The sequence below is a fragment of the Mustelus asterias genome, chromosome 11 (genome assembly GCF_964213995.1).
Source record: "Mustelus asterias chromosome 11, sMusAst1.hap1.1, whole genome shotgun sequence".
Taxonomy (NCBI): Eukaryota; Metazoa; Chordata; class Chondrichthyes; order Carcharhiniformes; family Triakidae; genus Mustelus; species Mustelus asterias.
The window spans coordinates 44916868-44941527 of record NC_135811.1 but is presented as its reverse complement, the minus strand read 5'-3'; the positions used below and the strand labels follow the sequence as shown (position 1 = coordinate 44941527).

Below are 24660 nucleotides of genomic sequence, written 5' to 3'. Positions count from 1 at the left end.
ACCCACCCACCCCCGATCGCACACCCCTGCCCAATCACACCCTCCACCCGCTGTCGTGCTCCCCCACGTTGCCCTCCCTGCCCAATTGCCCCATCACATCGCCGCCCTGCCACGCCACACACACCCCTGCCCCAAGGCATCACAACTGCCCCGGACGCCTCCCGACCGCCCCGTCACGCCACCACCCCTGCCACGATCACCCTTTCCCTACCCCTCCCAGCCAAACACCGCCCCCACTCTGATCCCTGGATGATCGCCACCCCATTCCCGATGTGGTTGTTAAGGCAAGTGTGATAATAATAATAATAATAGTGTCTCTAATAATATTTAAATTAAGACTGAAATATCATCAGCATCGCATACACTGACTTCATAGTGCCAGTAGTATCGCGAGAGGGGAGAAACTGGGCACAAAGCTAGTTTTTCGGCTCTCTCATGATGCTACTGGCTCGCCACGTCAATCGAGCAGTGGGATGAGCCGATAAAGATTACCCACTGTGTCCCTTGCTGACTGTCTAGCCGGCAGATGAGAACCTCATGCCACAACAAGCATTTGCTTCGTATTTAGCTGGTGCTTGACTCAGACCAATCTGTCCACATAAAAATATCTGTGTCATGGAAACAATCGTGAGCACCATCTGTTCGATGTAAAAAAGTGGAATGTGTTGCATCATGTGCCATTAGACAGGAAGAGAACAAAAGAAACTGATGTCGTGGAGGGTATAAAATAAAGGTCACAGATTTACAATATCATCCGGGGAGTTTAATTACTGCCTGGAAGAACTCGTCAGGTATGACTGGCTTCTGGAAATGTTTGTCTCTTTCTTTTCATATCTGTTTCTATTTGTCTAATCTTAGCTCTGTATGCCTGTCTGTTTCACAACAGGATTAACATACATACATATTCTATTCATCAAAAACAGGTGTTAACCAGGAGAGATTGGGCTGTGTTCGTTTTCAAAATTGAACTGATAAAAATCTCAAATTCAGATGAGGAAAGAGACACATTCTCAGTTTAATTACAAAATTGCTGAACATTGGAAGCTGTATTTCGAAACCAGCAAAAAACGGCAACATTTCTAAAATCTTTGCCACACTGATTTTTCACTTTTCATGTCAACATCTAGTGGCATTATTTACAGGGAGTTTAGATAATTGGACCAGCGAATGCAGATGTAGTTTAGTTTTCAATTTAAGATGATAGTTAAATAGCAAACATGGAATTTGCAGGGCAGAGTAGCAGAATTAGCTGCAGGATAGGAATTTCTCTGCAATAAAGCTGACAGAACTGGATGATGCAAAACTGATGTACTGCAGTACCACCACAGGCAGTAGGATAGAATTGCAGCATGCTAAATTTACAGCAGTATTTTCAATGACGTGGAAGTAAAAAAATTAAAGTAGGAAAGGTTGTAAAAAGAGAGACTAAAAGCGATTGGCAGGTGTTGCAGACATGGGATATGAACTATCATAATCAATAGGTTTAAAAAATTCTCATGGGATATGGACGTCACTGGCTAGTTCAGCATTTATTGCCCATCCCTAATTGCCCTTGAAAAATTGTTGGGGGGGGGGGGGGGTGCCACCTTTTTGAACTGCTGCAGGTACAGGTGGTACAGTTACACCCACAGCACTGCTAGAAAGGGAATTCCAGGATTTTGCTCTGGTGATATTCAAAGGAACTGTGACATAGTTCAAAGACAGGATGGTATGTGGCTTGTAGGGGAACTTGCAGGTGGAGGTATTCCCACACATCTGCTACCCTAGTCCTTCTAAGTGATAGAGGCTGTGGGTTTGAAAGGGGCTTTTGAAGGGGCCTAGATAAGTTGCTGCAGTACATTTTGTAAATTATACAGAATGCTGCCACTGTGCAATGGTGATGGAGGGAGTGAATGTTTAAGGTGATGGATAGTGTTGTTGGAGCTTTCCTCATCCAGGCAAGTGGAGTATATTCTATCACACTTCTGACTGGTGCCTTGTAGATGGTTGACAAGCTTTGGGGGGAGTAAGTTACTCGCTAGAAAATTCACAGCCTCTGACCTGCTCTGGTAGCTAGTCCTATTCAATTAAATTCAGGGCGGCATGGTAGCACAGTGGTTAGCACTGCTGCTTCACAGCTCCAAGGACCTGGGTTCGATTCCCGGCTTGGGTCAGTGTGTGTGGAGTTTGCACATTCTCCTCGTGTCTACGTGGGTTTCCTCCGGGTGCTCCGGTTTCCTCCCACAGTTCAAAGATGTGCGGGTTAGGTTGATTGGCCATGCTAAAAATTGCCCCTTAAGTGTCCTGAGATGGGTAGGTTAGAGGGATTAGTGGGTAAATATGTAGGGATATGGAGGTAGGGATATGGAGGTAGGGCCTGGGTGGGATTGTGGTCGGTACAGACTCGATGGACCAAATGGCCTCTTTCTGCACTGTAGGGTTTCTATGATTCTATGAATTTCTAGTCAATGGTAACCCCCAAGTTGTTAATAGTGGGAGATTCAGTGATGGCAATGCCATTAAATGTCAAGGAGCAATGGTTAGATCTTCTCTTGCTGGAGATTGTCATTGCCTGGCACTCAAGTCACGAGTAACATTCGTGCCACTCATCAGCCCAAATCTGAATGCTGTCCAGGTCTTGTTGCATATGGACAGTTTCAGTATCTGAGAGGTCACAAATGAACATTGTGCAATCAGCAAACATCCCCACTTCTGACCTTACAATGAACAGAAGCTCATTGATGAAGCAGCTAAAGATGGTTCAGCCTAGGACACTACCCCGAGGAACCTCTGCAGCCATGTCCTAATATACCAAAAAGAATGCATACATCGTTCAGAATTAGATTGGTCTGCTGTTTGTAGAAATTCCAATCACTCATTAACTTACCACAACAAACCAGACATGATTCAGATTCAATCTCTGATCTATGTTGAGATAATCACTTACACTCAGAATGGTAACGTCTTATTGCAGCACCCAAGGGGTCAGCTTTCTAGGTCCTCAATCATAAGCTGGCATGTGGCATGGCTGTTAGCACTGCTGCCTCACAGCACCAGAAACCCAGGTTAGATTCCAGCCTTGGGTGATTGTGTGAAATTTGCATGTTCTCCCAGTGTCTGCACAGGTTTGCTCCAGGTGCTCTGATTTTCTCCCACAGTCCAAAGATGTGTAGGTGAAGTGGATTAGCCATGTTAAATGTGTGGGGTCATGGGAAAAGGGCAGAGGGGTGTTCTTTTGGAGATTCGGCACTGACGCGATGGTCAAATGGCCTCCTTCTGCACTGTCGGGATTCTTTGGTTCTATGTGAAGAGTAATGCCTTGAAATAGTGTTCAAAGCCTGGTATTTCCTCAGCAACTGTAGCCATGACATTACAATTTTAAAAAAAAATTCCAAGTCATTGAGCTTCAGGTTTTTTATTGAGGCCTGTTTCTAACTTAAGAGTATGCATCGCTGATGGAAGAGTATGCATCGCTGATGGAAAATTCTGACCAACCTCAGATGCTTGAAGTTGTACGAGGTTTTCCACAACTGGTACAAGTGCAGCTGCTGCTACCGCACGGACATCATCATCCAAGTCCTGAAGACCATCAATTATAGTAGGAAGGACTTTTGGTAATAATGTCTCAATCAAGTCCTATAACAAAATACAAATTATTTACTTTGACCACTTCACATGAAGTAAACTTTGTGCAAAAAAAGATTTAAAAATGTTTAAAATTAAAAATTCCCAAATTAGTGCAACAAATTTGTAGAAGCCAGAAGAAATGTTGCAACTCACTTGTCGAACTGCCAAAGCATATTTTATTCCTAGAAGTCCACCATGTCTCACTTCCCACTGCTCCTGTGCCAGCAATTTTAATAAAACAACCACTGTTCCATGTACTCCCCTCTCATTCATATACTTCAACACAACTCCAAGTGTCTGAGCACAAGTTTCCCGTACAGGTGCCACAACCTTTAAGGCAAAAACATTCATAAATTTCCACGTATTTCCCTTTTGCCATCCTATCATCCGAAGCCCATATAGCTATATTATCTTGCACAAATGCAGATTCTGAGACAATAGAGCTCAAGAACATTTCCATGGAGATTGAAGCTATTGCTTGGACAATCTGCTTGATGATACGTTTGACCAGAAAGGGAATTGCATCCTCCCTGAACAATTTTCAATCTCTAAAGCATATTTATAATACAACTGATCTGAGCAAACTGATCTGAGCACCAGTCTTTGCAGTCTGAAATCCATTGTAGCTATAGGACTACCTTTCTTGTTCTGAATATACAAGTCATACCAAGTGCATGACCAGGATTTTTGAAGTTAAGTTTCAATTAAAGTTAAAATTGAACAGGAATATAGGCTTCCAAATTTATAACATTCCAGTAATCAAGATTAATTTGAAAAAAAACTCATTTACACAGTGTATCATTTGGGATGGAAATCGTTCTGTATTAAGTACTCAGAACTTTACTTAGCATAGTTTTTTTAAGCATGTGCAGTAATAAAGCCAGGTAATAGCTTCTGCAGTAGCTAAATGGAGCGCTCTGAGCCCCCTGCTGAATTTTGTCAGCAGCAGTCCTCAATGATGGGAGTTATGGGGCGGCATGGTGGCACAGTGGTTAGCACTGCTACCTCAAAGTGACAGGGACCTGGGTTCGATTCCCGGCTTGGGTCACTGTGTGTGTGGAGTCTGCACACTCCCCATGTCTGTGTGGGTTTCCTCCGGGTGCTCTGGTTTCCCCCCCCAGTCCAAAGATATGCAGGTTAGGTAGATTGACCATGCTAAATTGCCCCTTAGTGTCAGGGGGACTAGCTCGGGTAAATGCATTGGTTATGGGGATTTTGGTCAGAGCAGACTTTCTGGGCTGGATGGCCTCCTTGTTCTCTGTAGGATTCTATGATTTATTGGTTGGGGTGCACCACAGCTGCAGTCTGGGCTCCCTGCAAGGCCCCACTTGCGCCAATTTGCTGCACAAAGACCTTGGCCAGTGTGGAAACAGGTGAGGAGTGCCCAATGTTGGCATGGCAGGTTGAAGCAGGGTGGATGGGCTGTGGGTTCTGTGACGAGGAAGTGTTTTTTAATAGTAGTATGTTGGTTCCATTCCTGCTACCACAGGGCCTCTGCTATTATTCCTCACCATGTTGGTCTTAGCCATACAAGCTGGCGTGATGGGAGGTAAGCAGCAAGTGGATTGGTAAGGTCTTTGTGAAGTGGCAGACTTACAGTAACTATCAACATTGAACAATGATTCTCATGGGAAATAGCCGATTTTTAAAAAACTGCGTCAACATTACTTTAAAAAATTTACAGTTTTAGCAATGTTTGAGCCCTTCAGAAATTCACTTGTAAAATAGTTGTGGGCATTGCTGTTTTTATGAATATGCCCTTCCCTCCCACCTAAAAATAACATAGCACGTACTTCATCAGATACAAAATCACCAAATCTGTCCAGTGCAAACACACAAAGTAGTCGAATAGCCAAATCCTCCAGCCATTCCTGGTGCTGTTGTTCGATCTGAAAAATACAAAGTTAAAACTTAATGTGCACTTCATAAATAAGCTAAAGCATAGGTGACCAAAAATGACATCCTGCTCACATTTGGATGCACCACAGAACCTTGTGCATGGACATACATAGATTGACCTTTTATTAATTTACACAGATCTCATCCTGTTAATACAATAAAGGTCTTGGTGTTCTCATTAGGACTTATCCACCAAACTTTAAATAAATAGGCTTTTTAAACCTTAAGCTTACAAACTTCTAGTAGAACACATCAGTTAATAGGAAGCATGAACACAAATAAGTTCAAGTTATCGGAGCTTCAAGAGTTGGACATGGTCCTAGGACAGAAGATTGGACAATCACGAACAACCAAAAAAAGTCAACTTGCCATGAGGACAATTATATTTATATCCCACCCGTTTATGGAAGGTAATGGTCAGCAAGCCAACAAGAGTGGTTTTAGAAAAGTTAAGAGATGAAAAAGGCGTGGATATGGGTTTTGGCAGGAGTTAGAAGGTCGGAGAGACAAGAAATATAATGATGAGTATTCATGTTTAATAGAAATGTGTAAGGTTGCAATAACAGGTTTTACTGAACAGAAATTGAATTAGTTGATTTAATGGGTAATGAAACCTCCAAAGCTCTGGAGAGTCCATGAAGTCCTGAAGCTGAACTCAATGATCGCTAATTGGAATTTTGCATGCTTCATTTACCCAGAAATCTACCTGCAATCGTAAATCTCTGCTGCACCCATTTTAAATCATTCTTTAGGGGGTTCCATTGCAAATTATAGCTTCTTTTAAAGATTTTGATACCCTGTGCACCTTAAGTCACGTGGGGTTCACTTGATCAAGTCATGCAGAGAAACAAAGAGGGAGCTCCCTTGAGCTGAAGGCTCTGCTCTCAGAAGGGGAGTAGATGTCAGGATATGCACAGGACTTTTATCACTAAGGGAAAGGTGGATGCAGTTCCTCTAGGATAACCGAGAGAACTAACACCATGTTAAATTTTAGTTTGTAGTTAGTAGAATGCATGTTAGCTTGCAGAGGGGGAATAAACCAATACATGTTTCTGATATACATATGTTTTCTTTTCCTGTATTTCCTAGCAGAAAAACAGGAAGTGCCATAGATTTGTTTGTTGAGATATGCAGGAGTTTAAATATTGTATTCTCTTGGCTAATGAACTAGTACTATGTGCACAGCATGGAGTCCAATGATAATGGAGGGTGGCACAGTGGCTCGCACTGCTCCCTCTGTGCCAGGGACTCCGGTTTGGTTCCTGGCTTGGGTTACTGTCTGGGCAGAGTTTGCATGTTCTCCCCATGTCTGTGTGGGTTTCCTCCCACAGTCTGAAAGACGTGCTAGTTACGTGCATTGACCATGCTAAATTCTCCCTCAGTGTACTCGAACAGGCTCCGGAGTGTGGCGACTAGGGGATTTTCACAGTAACTTAATTGCAGTGTTGGTGTAAGCCTACTTGTGACATTAATAAATAAACTTCAAACTTCAGTAAGAAACCATTTTTAAAAAAGTGCGGAGGCGGTCAATTAACACTTTTGCAGCAAGGTTTGATTAAGACCACAGTCTCACGCAGCCTCTTAAAATACTTTACCATCTAGCAGCATGTTGTCTCACATATGCAGAGCATCCTCTTGGCAGAGCACAGGCAATGCAAAAGGAGTCTTCCCAGCTTTGTACTCTGCAGTTACTAATCACAGGACAATTAAAGTATTTTAAAACAGATAGCAATTTTAAAAATGGCCGAGGCAGTACATACCCCTAATGTACGTTAGGGGTTTCCATTCCACCTCCAGTTCTAGATCTAGACAACAACAAATAGAACAACAGCTGTGGTCTAACTAATGTCTTCTGATAATTCAACCACACTCTCCTATTTTTGTATTCATTTTATGGCCTCAACTGTTTCCACTGCTATCTTTTAAGGATTTGCATCTGCATTCCTACATTACATTTCTCTACACTAAACTGTATCTGCTTCCTACATTCTCCTGCAATGCTCTTCACTGTTCACCAGTTCCGATAATTTAGTATCAGCAAACTGAAAAATAATTTCTCTTGTGGTCAAGCAATTTATATAAATGTTATAGTGCTTTTGCCTAAATGTGTACCTCTGACAAGATGAAATGGAACTCGATTCCTTCGGAGGTTAGTTTGCTCTGCAAGTGAATACTTCATGCATGTATGAAAAGTTAAAATGAGAATCAAGAATTATTTGATCTTGTTTTTAATGACTAGTTTACCAAAACTTAATAGCTACCATGCTAATTTGTCATGAGCGGATCTAAGGTTAGGTAGCTTCATTATGGTGCTCAACTGTTTATAATTAGATACTAGTTGATCTCTCATGGTCTTAAGTCTCCACGTGCTACACCAAGTATAGTCTTTAGGTGCAATGAGATTACAAATCAGGAAATAATTAGATAACCGTATGCAGATATAAAGTCAAACAATTTGGCCCTTATGTTTGTATTTCCCGGCTAAACTCTTCTGTTCACATTTGGAGTAGAAACTGACTGCATAAACTGATTACAGTATAGATATACCCTCTTCCATTGTAAATGTGGATATAGAAATTATAATCTGAATGGTAACATGCCATGCGCTCATATGTTTACACATTTAAATTTCCTGTATATACTATGAAAGATGTATATTTTCATTTTTGTGATATGTTCTCTGTGAAGTTAAAAGAAAAGTTAGTGTGTGAGCACATACAAGACCAGGGTTAATTAAACAGTGGAAAGGTTAGAGATAAGTTGTCTATTGAGGTCTAAGAGATGAAAGGTTAAAGGTGTTATGCTTGTGCGTTTGTAATGAGGAGTTGTGGTGGGTTTGAGTTTACAAGTAAACAGGTTGGATCTGAAATTTGCATTGTGAGATAAGTCAGGAAATTGGCTTTTCAGTTGCTGAATTTCAGAAGGGAGTTCAGAGGTGATAAGGAATATTTGCATCTTACAGGTGTTCCGTGAGAGAACAGGGGAAAGTAAATTACATTTTATAGACCCAAAAGTAGAGGCAAAGTAGAAAATATTAAAGATTTTTATATTTGGAGAACCTGAGTTCAAAAAGGGATTTAAGGACAATGGAGGCTGGGATGAAAGCGGAAAATATATTTAAGAAATGTTTAACTGAGTTGAGTTGCTGTGTGACTTTCCCCCAAAGACCAGCTCCTTTATGTGGGATGTTGAGAAAGTTTTGAAATAGAGGCAACCATTTGATGTTAAGCCCAGAGAGTCTTTGTTTTAGGAAACAGTTTATTTCTGAACCTCCTTTCAGAATTCCAGAGTAGAAGCATCTGAAAAGTCGTGAGGTGTATCTTTATTAAAAGATGACAACAATTCCTTGATTTGGGTTACATTTACTGGGTTTTTTATGGTTAAAATCTATAATGGGTCATTGTCAAAAAGGTAGTCTGTGTGCTTTTGATTAAGCATGTTTTTGGGAGTTGTTTTGTAAGATTACGTACTTAAGTTTTTTTTTAATGAATCATTAATTTTTAAAAGGTGTTACTGGAGTTTGAGTAGCCTCCTTGTTTTCACAATAAAAATAAGGTTACTCTAGGGCCTGGCTTGCTCAACAATAACATCAGCTGTGCACATAATACGTATAATTGAAATAAAATGCTTGGAGAATAAATTGCAGGGATAGGAACATAGGAGCAGAAGTAGGCAAGTTCAGTCCTTCGAGCCTGCTCTGCCATTCAATTAGATCATGGCTGATCTCACCTGGTCTCAAATCCACCTCCCCACCTGTTCCCCATATCCACTTTTATTAGAAAAGTATCTATCTCCATCTTGAAACTATTCAACGATTCAGAATTCATCATGCTATGGGGCAACAAGTTCCACAAATTCACCACCCTCTGCAAGAAGTAGTTTCTCATTAGTTTTAAATTTACCGCTTCTCAACCTTTGCTGGGACCTCGTTTCACATTTCCCCCAAGAGGAAACATTACTTTATCAATCCTTTAAAATTTTTTATATACTTCAATCAGATCCCCCCTCATCCTTCTAAACTCCAGTGAATAGAAGCCCAAACTGTTTAATCTCTCCTCATACAGCAACCCCCTCACTCCCAGAATCAATCTGGTGAACCTCCTCTGAACTGCCTCCAAAGCCACCACATCCTTCCTCAAATAACGACACCAAAACTGGACACAATACTCCAGATGTGGTCTCACCAACACCCTAAACAACTGCAACAGCAGCCAACACCCTATACAATTGTGGGGACGCATGGGATTGTTCTTCAAAAGAGCGACTGCAGAGAATTCGACCTTCTGTGCTGTACTATTTTATGAAATAGAACACAAGAGAGGAGTCCGTGCAAGGATAGAATCCCTATTGTGCAGAAAGAGATCATTCGGCCCATTGAGCCTGCACCAGCAACAATCCCACCCATGTCTTATCCCTGTAACCCCACGTGTTCACCCTGATCCCTGTAACCCCATGTATTCACCCTGATCCCTGTAGCCCCATGTATTCACCCTGCTCTTCTCCCTGATACTTAGAGGCAACTTAACATGGCCAATCAACCTAACCTACACATCTTTAGGATAACCGGAGAAAACCACTACCCACATCTCTCTAACCCAAAATATAATAATTCAACCCAACTACTTGCTCCTTGGCCTCTAGCTATTTCTCTCAATGCAACTTGATTTCTCCTTTTTAAAAAAAAAATCAAGATGTATGGGAATAAGGAATAACATTCAATGGCTTCTGCAAAAATCCACATACAAAACAATCAATTTATATATGTGTATAGTTGGTTTCCTCCAAAACTTCAGTTAAATATTTTTTACCTTTTGTAACTCCATGCTAGAATAGCCGTGCTTTTCTACGTGCACTAATTTAATCCCTTATTAAGGACTCGAAGGTTTAGCCAAAATCAAGTTAAGGCGAAGATGCTTATAAATTTTGTTACTTTCCACTTTCTTGAACAGAGATATAATATTTGCCAAGCCCAGTCCTTTTGACAAATTCAATTTTCAAAGATGTTTTAGAAAATTGTCATCAATATCTTTGCCCTTCTTTGGGGTGGGGGGATATTCTTTTCTCTGCAGAGGCGCTCAGAGGTCAGGTGGGCAAATCCCGTGAGTGTTGGTCTGGGTGTTTACAATTGTTATCAAAAGATTTGAAGAGGTTTTAATTCTTCTAACTTTTTCTGAGTAAACACTGGTGTAATCTTGACAGAACCACGTGAAGTTTGTGATTCAAGTCATATTTTCAGATGGTTTCCAGTGCAGGGCGTTTGTCTAATGAAAGCCGGCACTTGGGCAATTGCCTTCGAAACGCTTACCAAGAGATATTCTCCAGCATATCTCAGGGGTACCCCCTGCCCCAAATCCAATGCTGGGGAGCTCGGAAGTGATGACCCATTATCTTTTGTTAGTTGAATTCTCTTGACCAATACACCCTCTAATTTTTCTTTGGATTGCATTAACTATTAAGATTTTAAAATAAAACACTGCAACTTAAAGGAGTTGACATACACATTGCAACTTTCAAATTGATGCACGACCACGCAGCTCAGAGGGAAGATTGCACTTCACATGTTTATTTCTGGCTTTTCCGTCTGCATAATGCTCTTCCCCAAAGAGCAATGGAGGCAGGTCACTAAATATTTTTACAGCCGAGTTAGATAGGGAGTCAAAGGGTATAGTGGATAGACAGGAAAGTAGAGCTGAGGCCACAATCAGATCACTCATGATCTTCTCTAATGGTGGAGCAGGCTTGAGGGGCCAAATAGCCTACTCCTGTTCCTAATTTGGTTTTTTTTGTATACATCATGCCAGATACTCCCACTTTTGGCTGTCTAATCACATCTTTTTTAGTAGAATGTTAGTTATGTTTATGCAAATCTTAGAGTTAAAATGTTTGAATCTAACTTTGTCCACAGTATCTCTGACAAGACGCAAGTAACTTTTATTCTATCACTGTTATCATAGAGGAAACCTTTCAGACATCTTCAGGATGCGTGCTGAATTCTTCTTCAGGGGTGGCTTGAATTTGAAAGGATATTTATAGGATTATTGTAGAATTTAAAACAGAGTAGGCTTGTGGAGGTTTTAAATACAAGGCTCAGGTATCAAGCAAAATAAGTATGGAACAACATTACTCTCTTCCCCATTAATCATACAGGTCATCACAGAAATATATTGTTGTATCTAAAGAGGAGATGGAACAATTACAAAGCTTGACTGGCTGGTTGAACTGGTTAGGTGTTAAGACTCTAGTTTTGATGTGTAGTAGTGAGACAAGATGCTAGTTTTGACATGTTGGTCTTAAGTACTACAATGAGATATCCTAAAGTTAAGAAATACTCCAAGAGCACACAAGACATTAATAAAAAAAGAAATCTGGAGAAATGTGTACTCCAATTACCATCCTTGAAACTAGTCATTTTTAGTGATGCTTCACATGCTAGTCTTCCTGATGGATGTTTAAGTGCAACTGCTTTCATGAAATTCTTATTGGTGAAAATCTTGTCCTTCAGCTTGGAAAGATAAGTAAATAAAAAATGTTACTTTGGCACAGTGGATATCGGATTCTATGACACATATGTTAAGTGAGATTCTGTACAATGTGTACTAAAGATAGTATACCTATTGAATGTCATGTAGATAATCGCTCAATGGGATGATATACTCCACAAAGAGAGAGTGTGAGAAAGGTTGCAGGTTGTCCTTGCTGTCTGGAAATAAATGCGGGAGGGGAAAGAAATCTCCAAAATTAGAGGTGGTGTAAGTCATCAATTGTCTAATTGTTTTACAAAAGAAAATGTCTGTACAAATAAATCGTTGGGGGTTCTAGAGGAGGGGCATCTCATAATGGAATGCTTTGTGCAGAATATGGAAGCTTTTAAAATTTACTTTGTTTTGAAATTTTGGTTGTACATATAATCTCTAATTTCTATGTAAAGGGGAAACAGAATCTGTTAATTGTATATTAATGTTGTTTAATTGTAGACAGTTGGTGGGTATTAATCAGGTTCACATGTGCCCCTACAATAGACACTGATTAAACTGTGGTTGTGGGGTTAGAAGGGGCTTGCTTGTAACCTGTAATGGTATAAATGCCTTTAAAAGCGTAAAGACTATAATTATATCCTTCACCAACTGGCTTTAACACTGGATGAGCAGAAAAACTTCCTCCAGTTAAATATTGGGAAGACTGAAGCTGTTGTCTTTCCCCACCCCCTGCCCCAAAGTCATTCCATAGCTTTTGCTGGCAAATGAGACTAAACTAGACAATGCACAACCGTGGTTTTAATTTAACAAGATGAGCTTTCGACCACATATCCACACCATCACGAAGGCTGCCTATTTCTACCTTTGTACCATGACCCATTTCAGGCTTGCCTCAGCTCATCTCCTCATTCATGCCTTTAATATCTCAAGACTTATCTCTCACATTCTGTCCTCTGTAAACTAGAGATCTTCCGGAACTCTGCTGCATATGTACTTACTTGCACCATCCAGTTCAACTATCACCCCAAGCTTGAAGACCATCATTGAATCAAACAAATGCCTTGATTTTAAAATTCTCATCTTAGGCTTTCAAATCCTTACCCCTCACCATCTCTAATCATCTTCAGCCACACAAATCTCAGAGGTATCTTCATTCATCAATTTCTGAACTCATGAGCATCCCCAATTTTAATCAGTCCACCATTGGTGGTATCACTTTCAGCTACCTAGCCCCAAGTTCTGGAATTCCCTCCCAAAACGCCTCTGAAGCCCCATCACTTTCTTCCTTTAAGACGCTCCTTAAAACATACCTTTTTGCCCAAGTTTTGGCCACATTCCCAGATATCTCCCAATGTGGCTTAGTGTCTAATTTTGCCATATAAAATCGCTCATGTGCATTGCCTTGGGATGTTTTATGACAGAGTCAGAGGTTTACAGAATGGAAACAGGCCCTTCGGTCCATCTTGTCCATGCTGCCCTTTTTTTAAAAAAACCCCTAAGCTAGTCCCAATTGCCCCCATTTGGTCCACATCCCTCTATACCCATCTTACCCATGTAACTGTCCAAATGCTTTTTAAAAGATAAAATTGTATCTGCCTCTACTACTACCTCTGGCAGCTTGTTCCAGACACTCACCACTGAAACAATTGCCCCTCTGGACACTTTTGTATCTCTCCCCTCTCACCTTAAACCTATGCCCTCTAGTTTTAGACTCCCCTACCTTTGGGAAAAGATATTGACTATCTAGCTGATCTGTGCCCCTCATTATTTTATAGACCTCTATAAGATCACCCCTCAGCTGCCTACGCTCCAGAGAAAAAAGTTCCAGTCTATCCAGCCTCTCCTTATAACTCAAACCATCAAGTCCCGGTAGCATCCTAGTAAATCTCTTCTGCACTCTTTCTAGTTTAATAATATCTTTTCTATAATAGGGTGACCAGAACTGTACACAATATTCCAAGTGTGGCCTTACCAATGTTTTGTACAACTTCAACAAGATGTCCCAACTCCTGTATTCAATGTTCTGACCGATGAAACCAAGCATGCCGAATGCCTTCTTCACCACTCTGTCCACTTGTGACTCCACTTTCAAGTACCCCTAGATCTCTTTGCTCTGTAACTCTTCCCAACGCCCTATTAACCGAGTAAGACCTGCCCTTGTTCAATCTACCAAAATGCATCACCTCGCATTGGTCTAAATTAAATCCATCTGCCATTCGTCAGCCCACTGGCCCAATTGATCAAGATCCCGTTGCAATCTGAGATAACATTCTTCACTGTCCACAATGCCACCAATCTTGGTGTAATCTGCAAACTTACTAACCATGCATCCTATATTCTCATCCAAATCATTAATATAAATAACAAATAACAGCGGACCCAGCACTGATTCCTGAGGCACACCGCATTAAAAATTTTATACAACAACATGTTATACAATAAAATGACATTAAAAATGTTATACAAGTACAAGTTACTTTCTGTCAAGTACACTTGACAGAAAGCAGTTTTTAAAAAGCTTTTAGGGCTTCTAGCTAGAATTCAAAGTCTCAAACTGTCATGGTTGAATTGTTAATGCAGGGCCCTGGGTTTGTAGTCCAGTAATATGGTTGTACCAAATATACTCCCTACTGTTCCCTACCAACCTAAATTTCCACCTGGGCGTAAAGAAAGATAGAAGTGCAGAGAGAGAGAGCAACAGCAGCATAAAAGAAACACAGATGTAAAGAGAACAAAATAAATGGAATCAGAAGGAAAAACAGGCAGACATACCAGTGCAAGCCCTGCTCCAGGACCTGAACACAAAAGTCAAGGCCATATTAAAAGAATTTTTTTATTATTCTGCCTTCTTAGATGAGCATAAAAGATCCCATGGCACAACTTTGAAGCAAAGACGATTTATTCCCCGTTTCCTTATGGCCAGCATAACTCTCTCAAATAATACCATGAGATCATTTCCATCCGCCTGAACAAGCAGACAGGGCATTTGACGGAACCTAATCTTTCTGAGGGTGTATAACGCTGTACAGCAATTCAATGCACTGAGAAATCATAGTGCACCAAAAAAATGATAACAGAAGTATACAAGTTTTATCCACAATGTTTTACCTCTTCTAAAGTGCTGTCTCCAATTTTACCTCCACTTTTCCCATGAGCCTTCAATATCTCCCTTAGGCCAGTTCCTGCACCATGACGAACCTGACAGCAAAAATAAATAAATGCAGGGGTAACAAATGATCAAACTATTCATTAAAACAATTATAGCTCAGATGCAATGCTGTTTGAACAGATTACTTACAAGTTTTTAAAACTTAACTGGGTACCAGATAATTGTGAATATTCACAAAATGTTCCCTGAAATCCACCCAAAATGGAAAAGGACAGTGGCTTTGGCTTTTCAGAAGTCACAAATGCACGCGAATACTAGCTCCTGCAAGCTATTAAGTCAGTACACAAAGTTGGTGAAATATCGAATCCCGGTAGTGCAGAAGGAGGCCATTCAGCCCACAATCCCACCCAGGCCCTATCCCCGTAACCCCAAGTATTTACCCCACTAATCTCCCTAGCACTAAAGGTCAATTTATCATGGCCAATCCGCCTAACCTGCACATCTTTGGAGTGTGGGTGGAAACACACGCAGACACAGAGAACGTGCATACTCCACACAGGCAGTCACCCAAGACCCGAATTGAACCCAGGTCCCTGGTGCTGTGGAGCAGCAGTGCTAACCAAAGAGTCAAAATGGGCAACGCGGTGAGTGGTTAGCACTGCTGCCTCAAGTGCCAGGGACCTGGGTGACTGTATGGAGTTTGCACATTCTCCACATGCCGGCGTGGGTTTCCTCTGGGTGCTCTAGTTTTCTCCCACAGTCCAAAGATGTGCAGGTTAGGTGGATTGGCCATGCAAAATTACCCCTTAGTGTCCCAAGATGTGTGGGTTTGATAGATTAGCCATGGTAAACATGTGGAGTTATGGGGTTAGGGTGGGGAAAAGAGAGCCTGGGTAAGATACTGTCAGAGTCGGTGCAGATTCGGTGGGCTGAATAGCCTCCTTCTGCAATGTAGGGATTCTATGAAAACTATAACTGTACTCAAAATTGTATTAGACTTCATTGAAAAGGCAAAGCAAAGATCGACACTAGATTAAATTCAATTGTTCCTTAGCCTCATGCGAAAATTCTGATTGCTGGCATGCCCTTCCATGAAGTTGCAATAGCACTTGTACAAAATTTATTGTATGCATTACAAATTGTTTCCATGTTTTTAATATTATTTTCTAACATTCCGCTTCAAAGCTGTGCATTTTATACAATAAAGCTGACAGCTTAGGGAAAATTTAAAGATGTGCCCTACACTTCTCCCGACATGGGTTTGCTCAGTGTTGGGAGACTATAGTCCCACATGAAATTGACATATGGGTGTTATAAAAATGACAAGAGAGGAATGATGGAAAGTTATGAAGAACTTGTAATTTCTGCAAAAAAAATCCCTGGACATAAAAATTGACCATTTTTTCATTTTATTATATAATGCGCACACACTTCACTGAGTCCTATTCTATTTTAATTTCAAAAAATAATCACTGAATAACCCAAACATATTGCTCCAGTGTTAATTGTATAAACAAGGGCACCTGTACTTTTACTGGCATCACACAAACAGATCTTGATTTCTCAGGGGGCACATAACTTGTAAACAGCATTCTTGGCAATCATGTTAGCATGGCGCACCTTCTCCATCGGGGAATTTATTACTTGTGAATCTGGTGGCGTCTCTTTCCACAACCAGAGAAAAAGCACTCCATGATTCACTATAATGACGTGTTTGGTGGCTTATATTTGCATGATAGGTTTGGCTTGATTGGCAATAGTAACAGCACAGCATTTAACCACAAATATATTTGCAACACTTTTTCTTACCTCCCATGAAGGGTTGAAAAGGTCGTTACAAAGTTCTTCACAGAAGCTTTCCAATGGCCATTCATTTGACTAAATAGAAAAATTGTTTATTAATATACAGCACTGAATGTTCCTTCACCTCTATAATGATGCATTTAATGATTTGTCAATCAATCATTTATGGAATATCATAATTACTATCTAATGACCACATTATTTAAGCAGTTTCAGTTAATATACGGTTTTAAATTTATTTCCTTTTTTCTGGCATTAAATCAGAGACTGCGGAAAACATTGTCTGTTCAGCATCACATTAACATCACATCTACTTTTGATTAACTCAAGCATATCCTCACCTCATCAAACAAGGAAGAGTTATCAAGTACATTGTCAATCAACACCTTTGATTCAGTTGCTGGTTGCTCAATTACAACATTTGTAAGTTTCCTGCGCTTTTCCTCTGGCTCCCCATCAATGTTATCATTGCTGTAAAACATGAATTAGCAAAGCTATTTTTGGATTTATTTATTTAAAGCCAAGTTCAGTTAAGGCAAGTAACTGTGTTTTTCAATCTCTGCGCTATTCCTGTCATTTTATAAAAATGAAAACAACTAGAAAAAATCCTACAGCAAAAGAAATTGGAATATATATCTTCATGAAACGACTTTTTTAATACAGAAGTGGAAATGTTAAGTGAATGGGTGCAGTTTTTACAAACTATTTTGAGGCTGATCAACTTGATGTCTTTACCAGCCATGGTAAAATTAAGGAAATACTAATTGAAAATTGTTCCCACAAAATTCTGAATTGCAGCATCCATGTGGGAGCAATACAAAGCCAATAAGTTATTCTTAGTTATGCAAAAGTGGTTGCCATCTTTGTACAGTAATTATAGATATTGACCAAATTTTGTGGTAGTAACATCATTACTCTTCTCAAACTAACAGCAACTTCTGGAATCCACATATAGGTGGTTGATTTCAGGAATTTAGAAGCTTCCATCAATGAGTCTATGCTTCTCCATGGAGTGTACTGTTGCATCTCCTAGACTGCAATCAAGTAGGAATCATTGAACTGATGAGAATTTCCACTTTTACACAAGAAGTCTCATTGTGAACTCCTTGAAAACATTATATTTTGTTAATGTGGAATAACTGCATTTTTAAAATACATACCAAGTTCATAATTACTACCAAATAGCGTCACTAGCCCAGAAAAACTAATTTTACATTGGTGGATCTCCATTGTTATAATAAATCCACATTCAAGGTATTTTTCAATTTATGACATTTTAGCTTCTACCTTAAGCCCACGTGTTTGTCCCAATGATTTGTTCACTGTAAATATTAAAATAAAGGTGAAGAATAGTCGGGTGTTTTTAGTTTCTGGCTTGCTGTCTGAGAGAATATTTCAATGCGATTGGCTGCTTTCCCTGTTTGATGATATCACTGTTGCTGGATGCCTGGCGATCTTGACTTGACACCAGATGTTATTTTTGCCAGTTCCAATGTGTGTCTACCCCAAATGCACTTTTCCTTGCCCTCTGCTTTCGGCATTTTACCTCAAAATTTGAAATTTAGTTCGGATTTTATAATGCTCATAAAAAAGTGTTTCAGTAAAACTTTAGAATTCGAAAATAGCATCTAGCCAGCACAAGATGTTAGAAGCATAAACCTGGAACTATAATTAGTCTAAAACAATTATTGTTTGTTTCTGTCTCTAAACATAATTTAACACAATTTAGGACGTAGGAGCAAAGAGAATATTGCTCATACCATTTTTCATTGTTTGCATTTCCTTCTACTGTGTCTCTGGATCTCTGCTTAGCGAACAGCTTAGCCATCCTCTTTGCTTTATTCTTCTGCCGACTGCTCATACCAGGCTGAAATTCAGCTTCAATCAGATCAGCTGCTTGAACAAGCTTAAAAAAAAACAGCTCCAGTCATGATTACAATATTCACAGCTTGCAAATAAGCTTTATATTTAATAGATACTTCAGAAACATTACCTTCCATCTTGTATAGAAAAAAAAATCAGGTTTAAGATTGACAGACCAGGGAAACCATTTATGCCAGCAGGATCTTCCAGGCCCACTGACTGTGTGCCTCTGCCCAGAGGGGTGCATTCAACGGGAAACCCTGTTGACAATGGTGGGACCAGGAGATCCCGCTGCTGGCCATTGGCAGGCTGCCTATTTAGTGGCAGGTTGCACAGAAAATCCTGCTCAAGCTCTTTTAAGGACAAGATTACATTGGCATAACCATGTTAAATCACGATCTCTAAATATTCAACCTGCTTTGTCCCCCTGGGCCACACAAGCTGGATAAAATGAAGATCATAGAATCGCTACAGTGTAGGAGGCCATTCGGCCCATCAAGCCTGCACTGACAACAATCCCACCCAGGCCCTATCCCTGAAACCACACATATTTACCCTTCTAATCCCCCAACACAAAGGGGTAATTTAGCCAATCCTCCTAACCTACACATCTTTGGACTGTGGGAGGAAACCGGAGCTCCCGGAGGAAACCCACGCAGACGCAGGGAGAATATGCAAACTCCACAGAGTCACCCAAGGTTGGAATCGAACCCAGGTCCCTGGCGCTGTGAGGCAGCACTGCTAACCACTGTGCCACTATGCTACCCTAAAGATCTGGATTTAAAATTAACAGGTGTGTTATTAGTTGATCAGAACACAGCTGTAGAAGTTAAAAGCTCCCCTAATGGCTCACTGTCTGTTGCACAACCATGCCAAGCTGGAAAGCTTCCAGTTTTAATCTTGACCATTGTGAAGTTAGCCCATTTCAGAAGCAGCAATGGTAGATAGGCTCTTATTAAGTAAGGGAGGGAAGCAATAAGTCAATCAGGCATCCTGGCTCATGACTGCTGCCCAGCAACAACAAGTCCTACTGGAAAGTGTGCAATATGGATGTTGAATAGGAGCATAGTATATCTTCTACATTCCCCAGAGTTGAATAGCAATTCCACCCAAAGTTTCAATTCATAAGCAAGTACTTGTGGGTGAATAATGATACTATTATTCTATATTTGCATTTTTCCACCAAGTTGCTAAAATACGATAATCCAGGAGTAAGAACTCAAAATGAGTGTAAAGACTCAAGTTACTGCCAACTTGCATTTATTTACCCTTAGTGGGCATTAATGTTAAGTAATGCATACTATAGATTATATCATGCAGCTTGCCCTCTAGGTACTTTCAAAATGTTCTTTAAAAACACAGGTAGGAATCCAATTTATGACCACTTACCTGCCTTCAATTCCACCAGAGAACGACACTTGGACAATTTTATTAGTTCAAATTTACTCCCTACACCAGTGGTCTTAAAAAAAATTGCAGAACCTAAATTCCATCGCACTTGTATAGAACAAAGCAAGTGAGGTTACAAAAGAGCTTAGAATCATAGGATCCCTACAACACAGAAGAGGCCACTTGGCCCACTGTGTCTGCACCGGCTCCGTCAGAGTAACTCATCCATGCCCTCTCCCCACATGTTAAGGATGTATCCACATTAATAGATTATCTCAACTAAGGAGTGGCAACAGAACAGTACACAAAGCATTTTTGGGCAAATGGAAAACATATTAATACCTCAGGACAATTTCAAAGTGATCACAGAGAGATATCATAAAATCCATACATCTCTCCACATGAGGGAGGTGGTGTTGCCCAAACTATCCATATCCATCTCCTTGCAACAGATCATGGCAGCACTGATAAACATCAACAACTTAGTACTTGGTCTGATAAAGAAGAAAAATCTTTATTCTTTCAAGAACAATACCTCCCTCTAACCTGGTGTCCCATGACTCAAGGATAATTTGCAACTATGAAGTTAACAGACCCTGAATGTGGAGGCTAAGGTACTTTTAATTAAAAATATACTCCACTGGGAGCCTTATAACTGAAGCTGGAAAGGCAAGAATCTATTTCAATGGTATGCCTGTGGCACCCATAGAAGCAACATAGTCTTCATGTGCTTGATAGCATTAAAGCCATTTGGTCTTAAGGCAGAGAAAGTAATCTTCAGAGGATAGGTATTACCAGCTCCACTTATCAGAATCAATTACGTTAGGTGGCACAACTTCACAAACTCCTGAAAAAGCAGTTACAAATGGATATTTCTACTGCCATTAAAGGATAAACTGAACATCAGTCACAATGATCAACTTGGAATGTTGGGTTTGCTGTCACCAACAAGCATTTTGTGAAAGCTCTGGGTGCGGAAATACGCCACAAATACAATATATATTACACCATGTCATTTGAAAGCAACTTTATTTGAAAAGCAAGCTTTAAAAGCTTCATTCACCAAACCAGAAGTTTTAAACTGCATACTTGTGGATTAAAATAATTTTGGAAAAACACCACTAATGTTTCTACAGTTTCCCATCTATCCAAAAAAGGAAATTTCTCGGTTTTAAACCAATTAGAGGTTAGTTTGAGCAATTACCCATTTATAGCAAATCTATTCTCAAATGAATGCAAGCAAGAACAGATAAATAGACACACTATAAAAGAAAACTTCTGACTTTTATTGCTTTAGAAATATTTTACAAAAAACTTATTCCAACTGCAGCACTGAAAATTTCAAGCACACAGCCACAATTGTGACCATTGTGGATGGGACTTCTACCTCAAGGGTCCTTGATCCTGAGGAGGGCCCATTTTGTCCTATTCTGAGATCTTTCAGAAAAGAGGCGAAGCAGGGCTCTTGGTAACTCTCCAACCACCAGGCAAGACCCCCATTGCGTCCACCAGATACAACCCATTGTTTAATTGAAATTGTTTTGTCTACAATGCGGAATATTAATTGTTGGTTTCATCGACTGATGTAACACCTTGGATTGTCTTTTTTTCAAAACTAGAACTGCAAAGACACTGTTTTAAAATGGCTGCTGTTTTAAAACAATAACATTAAGTCCTACGTTGCCAAGTTTCTAGAAGCCTCTGAAAGTGGAATGTTGGGGAAATGTCTGGGCAGTTCCCTAATGGACTTCAAACTAGCCATTTTCTGAACTTTTGCAAAACATGAGGACAATAGGCCACCAGAGTTCATGATTCAGACGTTGCCAGGAATAAAACAGGACTAACAAAACTCATATACAAAAGGGGTTCCAAGGACCCCCTGAGCAGTTCCAATTGCACCTGGATAGCTTTGACAAGCATTGAAGCTCCTTTGTTAATAATGAATTGTCTTCCATTGTGAGCCAATGGCAGCTGTCACATGAGCAGATCCCCACCTGTTAAAAGCTATGATTAATAGCTTTCCTGTTGTTACAGCAAAATGGGAGTCTGCAGAAGGCTCTGGTAGTATACAGAAGAACACTGCAGAATGCAAGCATCATTCTCTCTGCTATTCTCAAGTTCAGACCCTATCGCTGTTACACTCTTTGGAACATATCACAGAGTATTTTAAATCAAAATAAACTTTTAAGTGTCACCGAGCATCCACTTGAAGGAGGACAGATTACAGTTTAAAGTGTACTGTCTTCAGAAAATGTAACCAGTTTACATTGCTCTTGAAATTCCAGGTATTGTAACCAAAGAGATGTACATTTTTTTCCTTAAGGACTTAACTCTTATCAACTCCACCTCCTCCACTCAATAACTTGTTCTGTATACTATTGTGTGTCATGTATTCGAAATGTGTTTATATTCTTTAAATAAATTTTTACCAGAGTGAGTTTAAATGTCTTACACTTTTACCGATATGGGTTTTTAAAACAATAAAACTATGTCCTTACTTGTCAACTCAAGAGATTCATCTAGCTTATTTCTTCAGTTAGCTTTACAGAGTCAAATACATACTGAACTGAAAAATTGCAATTTAAAAAAAATTCAAACTTGGTTCAACCTCAGGGTGGACGAGGAAGGAATTTATTCACCCCTTTGGAATTGATCACACAGTTCACATGGATAGAGCTATTCCCCAGATCAGTTTAAACTTTTTATTCTCAATTTATGTTGTCTACTTTTATAACTTCTTAGTATTTGCCCAAGTAACAGCTGCTGCATTGAAAGCAATTAATTCTGAAGTGGTTGGAGAGGTTTTAGACAATAGTTAAACTGTGAATTGCAATGTCTTTGCAGATTCCCAAACTCAATTACAGTGGATGAGAAGAATTTGACCAAACATTTTCCACAAGGGACGTGATGAAAATCAGTAGAAAAAGTCACCACAGGTCATTAACATGGACATTCCAGGGTACAGCATTGATGCAAGCTGATGATTAGAAGTTGTATGCTTGTCTATCTTGCTAGACAAAAATGGTGCCGAGGAATTGACTATATAGAAATTTAAATAGATGATTTTAAAAATCTATTTAAAGGCTCAATTAATCTCATTTTGCTTAATATATGCAAATTTAATACCAGTATTGCAGAACCAGTGGCACACTGCATCACGAGGTTGGCCTTATTCCTCCTCGGGCCAAGTTTAAATGTAGCCCATAGAAAGATGCCTATTTGCCATTCGTTGTTAAGAAACCATACAAAGTAAGTTTGGAGAGTCTCAATTCAGGTTAGAAACACATTAAATCAGTAGAGCTGGTTGGTATGCTTGAAGATGACACTGGATGTATGAAGTGGTGATCATTCCCCAGCGATTTTAAAAATGCTTGCCTTAAATTATCAAAGTATTCAAAATTTAAAATTGGAATTGTTAATTGTACTAATAAGGAATTAGTATCTTCTGAATAATCTTGTCCATTTTCACAACCTTCCAGTTACAAACACTTGCCAACTAACATGTGACTAGCACTGTATGGTTAACCGGCATCAATTCCAACAGAACCTGCATTTACACTCGCAAGAAAACCAGTTAACAGGTACATGCATGCTACCAGAAGCGCAAAAGAAACCAAACCTACTGCATGATTCCTTGAAGACAAACAACCCGAGGTTCTACCTACAGGTTGTTTCAGTACTGCTGGAGTTGGAGAAGGATTATAAATGAGATCTTCATCATTAAAGAGCTCTTCAGTATTCATTCCAAGAGCTGCTCCCATGTCGAGGCCCAATTTCTTTTGCAACAGTTTTCTCTGATGAGCTATTCTCTCCTTGGGATCAATATCTCCTGCACCATAGAACACAGATAACGGAGTTCTTTAATAGGTTGATTAATAATTGCAAGGGGAAGTACAATCCCAATTCTCACCTACAGTAACATTTTGGAGCACCTCACTCATTGCCACATTCACAATAATTAACCAGCATGTATTAATAAATAAACAATGACATCTAGATAGTGCTCTTTATACAAATCAACATATCTCGGCATGAGGAAAATTAAGGAACTGGTTGGGAAGGAAGGGTTCTTAAGGTTTTTTATTTAAATAGAGAGGGGGAGTCAGTGAGGTCAAGACGTTCAGAGAAAGACCCATGTGGCTAAATGGAGGGAGGGCATACAGTCACAAAAATGCTCAAAGTCAGAGAATCCAAGTGTTAATCCCAATGTCAAAGTCAGTAAAGACATGATTCGTGGCATAAAATAGGGCTCATTTAGCATTGAGAAGGACACAAGCTGAACTGGGGGCAATTCAATTATAGCTCTGGGAGTGATAGGCACAGAATTTAAAGGTGCACGAGAAGAATTAAAGGGAAGGAAAGTTGGTAATGGGCAATAGTTTGCAGGGATAGAATAATTGAAGGCAATATTTTTATCATTTTCTTTACACAGCATCAATATCACCATTTCTCAGCTCAAGATCTAGATGTTGGAGAATATATTTCCAGCTATACTGGAAAAGTATGGATCATCTC

At 39.9% G+C, this 24660-nt stretch overlaps 1 protein-coding gene across 2 annotated transcripts in view; it reads right to left on the bottom strand.

Annotated features, from left to right (window-relative positions):
• The window catches only part of btaf1 (BTAF1 RNA polymerase II, B-TFIID transcription factor-associated), a 103978-nt gene that overhangs the window by 44967 nt on the left and 34351 nt on the right, over positions 1-24660 (bottom strand). The window contains exons 5-12 of one of the 2 annotated variants that reach the window (XM_078223500.1): positions 23811-23974; positions 18654-18799; positions 17235-17364; positions 16900-16968; positions 15090-15179; positions 5400-5495; positions 3760-3936; positions 3475-3615 (exon numbers count right to left, since the gene is read on the bottom strand). In XM_078223500.1, coding sequence (XP_078079626.1) covers positions 3475-3615; positions 3760-3936; positions 5400-5495; positions 15090-15179; positions 16900-16968; positions 17235-17364; positions 18654-18799; positions 23811-23974 — 1013 coding nt within the window. Of the gene's footprint in view, positions 1-3474; positions 3616-3759; positions 3937-5399; positions 5496-15089; positions 15180-16899; positions 16969-17234; positions 17365-18653; positions 18800-23768; positions 23975-24660 lie in introns of both variants that reach the window. The other variant, XM_078223499.1, reaches the window with a different exon arrangement.